This window comes from Callorhinus ursinus, unplaced genomic scaffold (assembly GCF_003265705.2).
Source record: "Callorhinus ursinus isolate GAN/ISIS: 27379988/994484 unplaced genomic scaffold, GSC_fseal_2.0 scaffold24, whole genome shotgun sequence".
In the NCBI taxonomy this organism is placed as follows: Eukaryota; Metazoa; Chordata; class Mammalia; order Carnivora; family Otariidae; genus Callorhinus; species Callorhinus ursinus.
Window position 1 is genome coordinate 17,841,508 of NW_027397086.1, and position 12,223 is coordinate 17,853,730.

Here is a 12,223-nt window from a genome sequence, read left to right on the forward strand (position 1 = left end):
TTATTCATAACACTTTTTTATGATGAAACATTATGTTGTTTATTATGTTGTCTGTCCTTTCTCAGGGCAGAGACTCTTGTTATTCACCGCTGATTTCCCAGGGCTTAGAACCCTGCTCTGTGAATATTGAATGAATTAATAGAGCAGCCTCTAGAGGAACATTTTGAGTTTCTCTGCCTGTAAAAATCTCAAGAAATAGATGGTGATTCTCAAGGTGAAATAGTTGATCCATAGGACTTCCACTTTATTCATTTTGTAACTTTGTAACACCATTATCTCATAACACTAATTCCTATTGTAGTATCATGTTTTTAGTACTGTGCCATTTATGACATACTGTAAAATAGGTTAAATAGTTGAGTGCCTGTTGTCGGGCACTGTTTTAAGCCATGCATGGTTTTAAGTCATTTTTGTACCAACAATTTTTTTGTTTAAGATTTTATTTATTTATTTGTCAGAGAGAGCGAGCGAGCACAACGGGGGGAGCTGCAGGCAGAGGGAGAGGGAGAAGCAGACTCCCTGCTGAGCAAGGAGCCTGATGCGGGGCTCGATCCCAGGACCCTGCAATCTTGACCTGAGCCAAAGGCAGATGCTTAACCCACTGAGTCACCCAGGAGTCCCTGTCCCAGCAATTTTAACAGAGGAAATTATTTTCATTAAAAATGGAATTCATGAATCGAGTTGTATTTATAAAGGTTAGCCAATTTTTTCCTTAGATTTAACCTAATTTCCTTAGATTTAACTTAATGTGAACTTTTTCCAGATATTTTCCAAATTTGGCACAGTCTTGAAGATTATCACCTTTACAAAGAATAATCAGTTTCAAGCCTTGCTTCAGTATGCTGACCCAGTGAATGCACATTATGCCAAAATGGTAATTATGATCTTTTTTCATTTTTCATTTGTTAATCAGTCACTTCAGTGATACCAAAGAATGCCATCATGTCTTCTCCCTTGTTGCAGTTCATTATGTTTTTAATTATAGTATACATAATACCAAATTTAGTGTTTTTAAATGTACTGTTCCATATGCTTTTTAAAATAATAAGCTAAAAATTACTTTCTTCATATGAAATGGTTTCAGATCATTTATCACTTCTCAGATCCTTGGCTCTCATTTCTGTCGTATTTAAAGTCTAGAGTGGAGCACAGTATTCCTGATAAAATCTGACTAATAGAGTAGAATTACCTTTGTCTTTGTGTCTTCATTTTCTTCTATTAAATTAGCCCAAAGATTGGTTGATTTCACTATTTTTGTAACCATATTTACTATTGAATTTTGTTGAGCTCTGAATTAGTGAAGATACTACATTTTAGGAAGTTTGCTGCTATTGGTTTATATTGTCTTTTTTTTTTTAAGTACATGAATGCTTGACTTTTGACAAGATACAAAATTTCATATTCAATTTGGTTATGTTTGACCCATGTCCTACTGAGATCTATTCCTAACCCTAATTCTGTCTTGTATCAGGATCTGAATTATTTCTAATTTCTTTTCAAAGATAGGGACTAAGGTTTTTAGTAGTTTTATGTACACTGTCTACCTCTTGATTAGGAATATAGACTTAATATTTGCTGATACCCTTTGCCTGTATATATTATTTTATACCATTATGATGTACTCATCAGTAACTGTTGTTATAAGTGTTTTTTGTATATTTGCATTTTCTTATATGTTTTGGTTTCTGATTTCTGTTTTTACAAATTTGAGCATTTGTGGAAGTCAAGTGGCTACAAATACCCCTTTGATAAGTTTTCATTATTGTGAAGGGAGGGATTGCTGATCTTTGGTCTTGTATCAGAACTGACTGCAAAATTTCCCTCAGATTATTATTCAAACTATTATAAAATAAATTTACAAGAGGAAAAAAACAAGAGATAGAAACTTCAGATGTTGTGGTTCTGACAAATTCCCTTTACAAAGGCTTTATTTCATCTTAACCTATATAGTATACTAAAAAATTAAGATGAAATATAAAATCACATCATCTTTAAACATTTGTTGTGGACAAAATAATCATAATGATAGCTAGTATGATGCTCAATAATGTATGATATTTTCCCAAGCTTTTACATTTCTCTTCTTTCATTTGATCTTACCACAGACAAGATAGGGATTATTATAACATTGTGAAAAACTGAGATTTTCATTTTCTCTCTCATGTTTACATAGTGAGTGACAGAGGTAAAAGTAAACACAGGTCTTTGGCTTGTAGTCCATTGCTCTCTGCTTTACACTTGATTGCCACTCTGTGTCAAAGTAGAGACTACTTGATTTATCAGTGTTGTCTTGCAAAACATCAGTACCTTTCTTACATGCTTTAGGCTCTGGATGGCCAGAATATCTATAATGCATGCTGCACTCTGCGTATTGACTTCTCCAAGCTCACCAGCCTTAATGTGAAATATAATAACGACAAAAGCAGAGACTTCACTCGTTTAGACCTTCCTACTGGTGATGGACAGCCATCCCTTGAACCCCCTATGGCTGCTGCTTTTGGTGAGTAGTTCCATTTTGGGTACAGAGCAAGTTTTCTGAATTTACAAGTTTATTAATCCATGTATATCATCCTTTTTCTTCTTGGATTCTCTCAGAATTTCTAAAGGAAAGAAAAAAGTCTTGGAACAGAATGTGTCCATTAATTAAATCTTAATATTAGTAGATTCTACTAGTTGGCAAAACAAATGAATATCTAAAATTCAGTTAAAAATTTGTTTTCTAGCATTAATCTTACACATTCTTTTATAAGCCATACAACCATTTGCTTCAAATTAATAGTCTTACATATTAACATTGCTTTGAATGGGTTGATTTATAGCCACAGAATATTGATATATGTGCTCTTGAGAGAAATACTTTTTTCAAGTAGTGGTATTTTAAAACAAGGACCTAAATTAGTGCCCTTTATGTAAATGGCATAATCCCATAGAAATCCTCTTCTACTCAAAGAGGAGGATTTATTTTATTTTGTTTGGTTTTTTAAATATCAGAACTCCTGTCTACCTTAAATTTGTGTAAAGTTGCATTTTTTCATTAATAAAAATACAGCCTTCTGAATTGTCTCTGCAAATACTGCTTTTAGGAGCTTTTTTCTTTTATTTAAAATTAGTTATCAGTAGATTTATACTTTTATTTATTTATTTTTTTAATTTTGTGTTTATTTGAGAGAATGAGAGAGAGAGAGAGAGAGCATGAGAGGGGGTTGGGTCAGAGGGAGAAGCAGACTCCCTGCCGAGCAGGGACCCCGATGCGGGACTCGATCCCGGGACTCCAGGATCATGACCTGAGCCGAAGGCAGTCACTTAACCAACTGAGCCACCCAGGCGCCCTGAGTAGATTTATACTTTTAAAACAGAAAAGCAAGAAGCAGTGGATGGCTCAGTTGGATATATCATTAGGTTAATGTATGATACTTTTTGGTTTTGCACCCCTCAAAAGTGTGGTTTATTATCTAGATAAAGTATTACATTTTATTACCCATTGTGATTGGTTTCCCTTTCCCAAATGACACCATGAAATACTGCTCATTGAGACCTTAAGTGGTATTTAGTCCATCTTTATTTTACAGGTGAGAAAAAGGAATCCTTAGCCAAATGTCCAGAATTTTCTGGAAAATAGTTTGTAACTTTATTTTCAAGTAAAAACTTTTTGTTATTTATAACTGGAAAAGCCAAGTGACTAGTTCAGTTCATGTTCCTGCATTGTTAAAGTTTTTGTCTTGGTCTAACCAGATTTTTGTGTTATAATATTTGTTACCAGCCTCTACTTAGCATGTCCGATTTGGCAGAGCCCAAAGGTCTTTGTAATCACAATTTCAGTAATACATCGTAGTAATTGAGGCTGTCATTCAAGTTTACCAAAACATGGCTATCAAATGCAGAACTGGATTTATTCCAATAATTGAATATATACTGTTGATGTAATTAATGTTATACAGTGTGGGAGGAGGACATTTTAAAAATATGTTCAAGAATTTTGGTTTCTGAATATAAAATATCAGAATATTAACATCCTTTTTTATTATTTTAATAAATCTCGTTGCAGAGTAATGTCTACATCTTAAGATAACTGATTCATCAATAGAGAATAATAATACTTTTTTGAGTATTATGTGAATGTTTACTCTGCTTCTCGCTAATATTTGACATGGTTCACTATTCCCTTCTTTTTTTCTCTTGGCTTCTGCAGTACCACTCTCCTGACTTTTTCCTACCTCATTATCTGTTTTTTTTTTTTTTTTTTAAGGTTCTTTACAGCTCCTAGAGTTAAGTCCTAAAGCACTCTGTCCGTTTTTAGTGATATACATTATACCGATAGAAAAGCTTCTAAAATATGCAAATATATTTCTTAACACCCATGTAGTTATCACCCAGGTTAAGAAATAATATATTTATACATCCTGAAGAAGCACTCTTTGTATGTTCCCTCCCTCCCTGCCCCAAGATGATCAGTCTCAAGTGATGGTAATCATTCTTTTGCTTTTCTGCTTTTTCCTTGTGTTTTTCTTACCATGCATTATGCAGCCTTAAGTGCTAATTTAAACATTTTTCTTCCTTTATTTAGAATTTTATGTAAATGGCATCATGCTCTTCATCTTCTTTTGTGACTTGTGATTCATCCATATTTATATATGTGGCTATTGCTTATTCATTCTCAGTACTGTCAAGTGTATAGATATCCATTGTATGAATATACCACAGTTTGTTTATCCATTCCTCTGTTGATAGACATTTGGGTTGTTTTAGCTTGAGGCTATAATGGACAATGATGCTATGAGATTTTCTTGATCACCCATGAGGTTGAACATGTTTTTATTTATAGGCCATTCTCCCTTACGAATTTTCTCTAACTTTGTTGCCATTTTTTTATGTTTGGTTTCTTGTTTTTTTTCTTGTTTTCTTTTTGTGGGAATTTTTTTTTTTAAGATTTTATTTATTTATTTGACAGAGAGACACAGCAAGAGAGAGAACACAAGCAGGGGGAGCGGGAGTGGGAGAATCATGCTTCCTGCCAAGCAGGGAGCCCGATGTGGGGCTAAATCCCAGGACCCTGGGATCATGACCTGAGCCAAAGGCAGATGCTTAACGACTGAGCCACCCAGGCGCCCCAGTTTTTTTTTTTTTTTAAGATTTTATTTATTTATTTGACAGAGACACAGCGAGAGAGGGAGCACAAGCAGGGGGAGTGGGAGAGGGAGAAGCAGGCTTCCCACTGAGCAGGAAGCCCGTTGTGGGGCTCGATCCCAGGACCCCGGGATCATGACCTGAGCCAAAGGCAGACGCTTAACAACTGAGCTACCCAGGCGCCTGGGAATTTTTAAATATATATCCTGCCTACTAGTCCTCTGTTGGTTACATGTGTTGCAAATAGTTTCTTCCATTTTTTGGCTTACTGGTTTCTTGTCATGGTGTTTTTATTTAGTCAAATTTATTTGCCATTTCCTTTATATTTGTGTTTTTTATGTCTTGCTTAAGAAATCCTTTGTTACCAACCATAAGAAATTCTTAATCATAGGAAACAAATGGAGGGTTGCTGGAGGGGAGCTGGGTGGAGGGATGGGGTAACTGGCTGATGGACATTAAAGAGGGCACGTGATGTAATGAGCACTGAATGTTATATAAGACTGATGAATCCCCTCTACCTGTGAAACCAGTAATACATTACATGTTAATTAAAAAATAATAAATTTTTTTTAAAAGTTGAAGTTAGTACGTTAGGACCAAGAAAGGTTATAAAAAGGGAAAGACACCTACATATTATTTAATATGCCAAATCAATGCTGAATTCAGAGAAAGGTCTATACATTAAACAAAATCATTAGCTGTTAGTATAGGCCATTGAGCTACAAAGCCAAGGAAAATGTATTTAGTTTAGAAGCCAGAGTTTAGTACCACTGCTTGATAGGGGTTGGGAAGCTACAAATTAGCAAGAAACCCAGTTTTGCAGGTGACCTGAAAAAAATGGATTTTTTCCCCCAAAAGGATCTAGGTCTGCTTTTAGTAGCCTTGAAAACTGTGTTTGGAACTGAATTAATGAATTCAGTTCAAGACTGAATGAATGAGGGGCGCCTGGGTGGCTCAGTCTTTAAGCGCTGACTTCGGCTCAGGTCATGATCCCAGGGTCTTGGGATCGAGCCCCGCATCGGGCTCCCTGCTCCGCGGGAAGCCTGCTTCTCCCTCTACCACTCCCCTTGCTTGTGTTCCCTCTCTCCCTGTGTCTCTCTCTGTCAAAAAATAAATAAAATCTATTAAAAAAAAAGACTGAATGAATGAATCAGTGACTAAAACCAGGTTTTTTTTATCTTTATCATTATTTTCATTGTTCAGTAGACACAGATTAATGAACTGTAGCTTCATCATTTAACTGGCTGTGTGACTTTGAGCAAGTTGTGGAACCTCTTGGGTATCCCAGTTTCTACATTGGTAAAATGCTGATAATAAAGAAATGAATCTCCTGGGGCACCTGGGTGGCTCAGTCGTTAAGCGCCTGCCTTCGGCTCAGGTCGTGATCCCAGGGTCCTGGGATCAAGCCCCGCGTTGGGCTCCCTACTCAAGCAGAGAGCCTGCTTCTCCCTCTGCCTGCCGCTCCCCCTGCTTGTGCTCTCGCTCTCTCTCTCTAGTGCTCTCTCTCTCTCTCTCTCTCTCTCAAATAAACAAAATCTTAAAAAAAAAATGTATCTGCAAAAAAAAGAAGAAAAAGAAATCCTTTTTTACCCTGACAAAGGTATATACTTATATTCTAAAGTTTATAGTATTTTAGTAATTCTGTTTTGAAATAATTTAAGTTGCAAGAATAGTACAGAGAATTCCCTTATAACCAGAATTATCCAGATTCCTCAGTTCACATCATCTCACATTTACTTCATCATCTCTCTGATTATATTGAGGGGGTGGATAGTGATTTTTTCTTTCTCCCCTGAATATTGGAGACTTATGTAAGTTGCAGGCACGATGCCTCTTTACAGAAACGCAGTGTATATTTTCTAAGAACAAGGATGTTCTTACCTAAACACAGTTCAGTTAATCAAAATCAGGAAATTAGCATTTATACAATACCATTATCTAATCCATAGACCTTTTAAAAATTTCACCTATTGCAAAAATGGTAATGTTCTTTATAAGAGAATGTTTTCTGGTAAAGATCCAAACCAGTATCAGGTTAATTTATTTGGCACGTCTCTTTAGAGTCCTTTAATTTGGAACATTTCCTCATTCTTTGTCCTTTGTGATCTTTGCATTTGTGAAGATTTCAGGTTGGGTATTTCATAGAATGTCTCTCAATATGAGTGTCTGGTGTTGTGGCTTAAACAGTGTTGCCTTTTTGTCAGTTGATAAATCAGGAGACGCATGATGTCAGTGTATCCATTTCCTGGTGATACTAACTTTGATCACTTAATTAAGGTGGTTTCTGCCGTTTCTTCCCAGTACAATTACTGTTTTTCTCTGTTATTAATTTATAGGGTGATACATTGAGACTATATAAATAGACTATTCTTCATCACTTTTCACTCTTTAATTTTATCATCCTTTATCATTCTTTATCAGCCAAAATTTGTTGTTAAACTGTGATGGCTACCTTATTGGAGATTTGTTAATGCTGTCCTTCCTTCAACATTTATTAGCTGGAATTTTATTAAAAGGACTTTTTTCTTATCACCACTTCCTTCCTTCCGTCCTTCATTCATTCATTCATTTTTGAATAAATTTAATACATAACATTGTGTGAATTTAAGGTGTATAACAAGCTACTTTGATACATTTATATATTGTAATGATTGGTGATGTAGTGATGTGTATATTATGTTACATAATTATAGTATCATAATGTCTATATTCATTATACTGTGCATTAGGTCTATATGGCTTATTTAGTACTTATTTGTTTTTTCATGCCAGTGTGGTCTTAGAGATTCTTACTTTATTCTATAGGTTTTGTACTATTATTTTTCATTTTATGTTCAACCTTCCCAAGTTTGGCTAGCAGGAGCCCTTTCACACTGGCTTTTGTGGCCTTTGACATATCCCTATCATCATTTGAATACTTCCTGACTCTCTGGCTGAAGATATTTCAGATCTTCTTTACCTTCCCTATTTAGTGCTGCAGTTGGCTACTTCAATGAGTCCTAGTTCCTTTTAGTGGGAAATTGTATTTTGAAATCAATATCCAGGCATTAGATGTGCTCATTGTTAATAGGAGCATCATTGCTTCTAGGCATTTTGAATGAACATTACTGGGATATGTGTGTATGTATATTTCATAAATATATTTCTCTGTGTGTGCTTCATAAGCGTATGTCTCCATGTGGTTAAAAACCCACAAATTTTAACTAATACCTCAAATTCCAACCCAGCACCCTTTTCATACTATTATCTCCCTGCTTCAAGAATGAGATTATCTAGTTTTGATTAGTCTCACTATGTTTACTTATTTGCTCAATCCTGTAATACACAAAAATGTCTTCAGAGTTGTTAACACATACTAATTAACTTCAGCTGAATATTTGCTTAAATAGTTTCCTGGGCCTTGTTCATGGGTCTGTTTATTATTCTTTCCTTTGTCATCACCACAGCGCTCAATATCTGATAGAGTAAATCTCTTCACCTTATTCTTCAAGAGTATCTTGGTAGTTCTTGATCATCTTACCTATGAATTTTAGAATGAGCTTGTCAAGTCCTCAAAAAAAAAAAGCTATTGGGGTTTTCATTGGGTTACATTGACTTTGTAAATCACTTAGAAGATAATTGACATCTTTACAGTAGAGTCCTCCAGTCTTTGAACATTGTACATCCCTCCGTTTTTTTTGAATGTTCATTAATGTCTTTCCAGAGAATTTGGTGACTTTTCTCCATAAATGTTTCCACGCTTTGTTAGATTTATTTCTCAGAATCATACTTTTTAGATTTCTAATTCTAGACCTACTGTTTATAATCTGTGTGACTTCGGGCAAATTGCTTAACTGCTCTCCACTTTTGTTTCTTCATATGTGAAATGAGCATAATAACAGTACTCACATGGTAGGCTTGTGATAAATATTAAATGTGCTAATGTACATAAAGAGTTTAGAATGGTGCCTGGAATAAATGCAGTGTAAGTTTCAGTGATCATTGTTATGTCACTGTTGCTAATACAGAAATGCAGTCTTGTTGTTTCTTGATTTTATATTTAGCAACCTTGATAAAAACATATTCCTTATTTCTTTTTCTTAGTTCTTATTTTCTTTTTCCCTACTTTAGGAAGATGCACTGAACTTCTAAAATTTATACAGAAATGGAAAAAGAAGCTATCTAGAATAGTCAGAGTAATTTAAAAGAATCTTTTTAAGTGCAAGACTTAATGTAAAGCTGCAGAAATCAAGCTAGTTTAGTAGTATAAAAAGAATAGATAATAGGGGCGCCTGGGTGGCTCAGTTGGTTAAGCAACTGCCTTCGGCTCAGGTCATGATCCTGCAGTCCTGGGATTGAGTCCCGCATCGGGCTCCCTCCTCAGCGGGGAGTCTGCTTCTCCCTCTGACCCTCTTCCCTCTCGTGCTCTCTATCTCTCATTCCTCTCTCTCTCAAATAAATAAATAAAATCTTTAAAAAAAAAAAAGGATAGACAGTATAGATTTACATTAATGGAGCAGAATACAGAATGTAGAAATAGACCCATGCATATCTAATTTGTTGATTTTTCAACAAGGAAAATTCCATAGGGAAAGAAAATCTTTCAACACGTTTTTGGACAAGTAAATATTCATATTGGAAAAAAATAAGCATTTTTTCCATATCTTGTACCATACTGACAAATTGACTTGAAGTGGATCTTTAGACCTGTAATGTAAGATTTAAACCTGTACAACTTCTACAAGAAAAAATAGGAAAAAATCTTTGCAACTTGGGATAGACAAAGGTTTCTTAGAACACAAAAAACACAAACCAAAAAAAAATAATTTATGTATTGTTTATCAAACATTAAAAGTTTCAGTGCTTGTGATATATTCAAAGTGCTGAATAGGAAAAACCTACAGCAAAGAATACTCTTACCTGGCAAAGCTATCCTTCAGAATAGAGGAAGAGATAGTTTCCCAGACAAACAAAAACTAAAGGAGTTCATGACCACTAAACCAGTCCTGCATGAAATATTAAAGGGGACTCGGGGTGCCTGGGTGGCTCAGTTGTTAAGCGTCTGCCTTCGGCTCAGGTTGGGATCGAGCCCCACATCGGGCTCCCTGCTCAGCGGGGAGATTGCTTCTCCCTCTCCCACTCCCCCTGCTTGGTTCCTGCTCTCGCTATCTCTCTCTCTGTCAAATGAATAAATAAAATCTTAAAAAAATATATTAAAGGGAACTCTGAGTGGAAAGGAAAGATCAAAAGTGATGGTATAAAGGTAGGAAACACAAAAGCTGTAAAAATGAATATTTCTGTAAAAAATCAGTCAAGGAAATCACACACATAAAAGGATGTAATATAATAACATATATAAAACATGGGGAGGAGAACTTGACCAGTTGTCAACTTAATATATACTGCTATGCAGGAGAAGTGGTATACAAATCTAATGGTAACAATATATCAAAAACCACTAATAAACATGCAAAGAATAAAGAGAAAGAAATCCAAATATATCACTAAAGAAAATGAGCAAAACATGAAAGAAAAGGACAAAGGATCAGAGAAAATCTTCAGAAACATCCACAAAACAAGTAATAAAATGGCAATAAACACAGATCAGTAATTACTTTGAATGTAAATGGAGTAAATGCTCCAATCATAACACATAGGGTGACAGAATGGATTTAAAAACAAGACCCATCTATATACTGCCTACAGGAGACTCATTTTATACCTAAGCACACATACAGATTGAAAGTAAAGAGAAGGAGAAACATCTTTCATGCAAATGGTTGTCAAAAGAAAGCCAGAGTAGCAATACTTATATCACACAAAATAGACTTTAAAACAAGGAGTATAACAAGAGACCAAAAAAAAGGAATCTAGAAAGTTTAAAAGGGGACAGTCCAACAAGAAGATATAAAAATTACAAATATTTATGCACCCAGCATAGAGGGACCCAAATACATAAAATAATAAACATGAAGGAACTAATCGATAGTAATACAATAATAGTAGAGGACTTTAACACCCCACTTACACCAATAGACCGATCATCTAAACAGAGAACAAGGAAATATAGTGGGTTTGTAGGACACAGTGAAACAGATGACTTTAACAGATATATTCAGAATATTCCATCCTGAAGCAGCAGAATACACATTCTTTTCAAGTACACATGGAACATTCTCCAGGATAGACCACCTATTAGCCCACAAAACAACAAATTCAAGATCTAAATCATACTTTGCATGTGGTATGATTGTGCACATACCTACAATGCTACAAAACCACAAGATGCTAGTAAACAATGGGTCAACCAGGAAATAAAAGAAATTAAAAAAGTACATGGAAACATGATAATGAAAACACAACAGTCCAAAACCTGTGGGATGCAGCCAAAGTGGTTCTAAGAGGGAAGTAATGCAGGCCTACCTGAAGAAGCAAGAAAATTTTCACATAAACAACCTAAGCTTACACCTAAAGGAGCTAGAAAAGGACAACAAACAAAACCTAAAACCAGCAGAAGGAAGGAAATAATAAAGATGAGGGCAGAAAAAATGATATAGAAACTAAAAAAGTAGAACAGATCAATGAAACCAGGAGCTGGTTCTTTGAAAAAAATCAATAAAATTGATACACCTTTAGCCAGATTTGTTAAGAAAAAAGAAAGGACTCAAGATCACAAATGAGAGAGAAGAAATAACCAACACCAAAGAAATACAATTATAGGAGAATATTATGAAAAACTATATGCCAACAAATTGGACAACCTAGAAGAAATGGATAAATGCTTAGAAACATAAAATGTCAAAACTGAAACAGGAAGAAATAGAAAATTTGAGCAGACTGATAACCAGCCAAGGAACTGAATCAGTAATCAAAAAACTTGCAACAAACGAAAGTCCAAGACCAGATGGCTTCACAGGTAATTTCTACTAAACATTTAAAAAAAGAGTTAATACCTGTTTTTCTCAAACTATTACAAAAAATAGAAGAGGAAGGAAAACCTCTATTCATTTTATGAGGCCAGCATCATTCTGATACCAAAACCAGATAAAGACACCACTAAAAAGGAGATCTACAGGCCAATATCCCTGATGAACATGGATGCAAAAATCTTCAGTAAAAT

At 35.0% G+C, this 12,223-nt stretch overlaps 1 protein-coding gene across 18 annotated transcripts in view; it reads left to right on the forward strand.

The window, feature by feature from the left end:
• PTBP3 (polypyrimidine tract binding protein 3) overlaps positions 1 to 12,223 on the forward strand; it is a 122,581-nt gene that overhangs the window by 83,379 nt on the left and 26,979 nt on the right. For all 18 annotated transcript variants that reach the window (XM_025888626.2, XM_025888630.2, XM_025888623.2 and 15 more), the window contains 2 exons: positions 764 to 874; positions 2,326 to 2,500. In XM_025888626.2, coding sequence (XP_025744411.1) covers positions 764 to 874; positions 2,326 to 2,500 — 286 coding nt within the window. The remainder of the gene's footprint in view (positions 1 to 763; positions 875 to 2,325; positions 2,501 to 12,223) is intronic.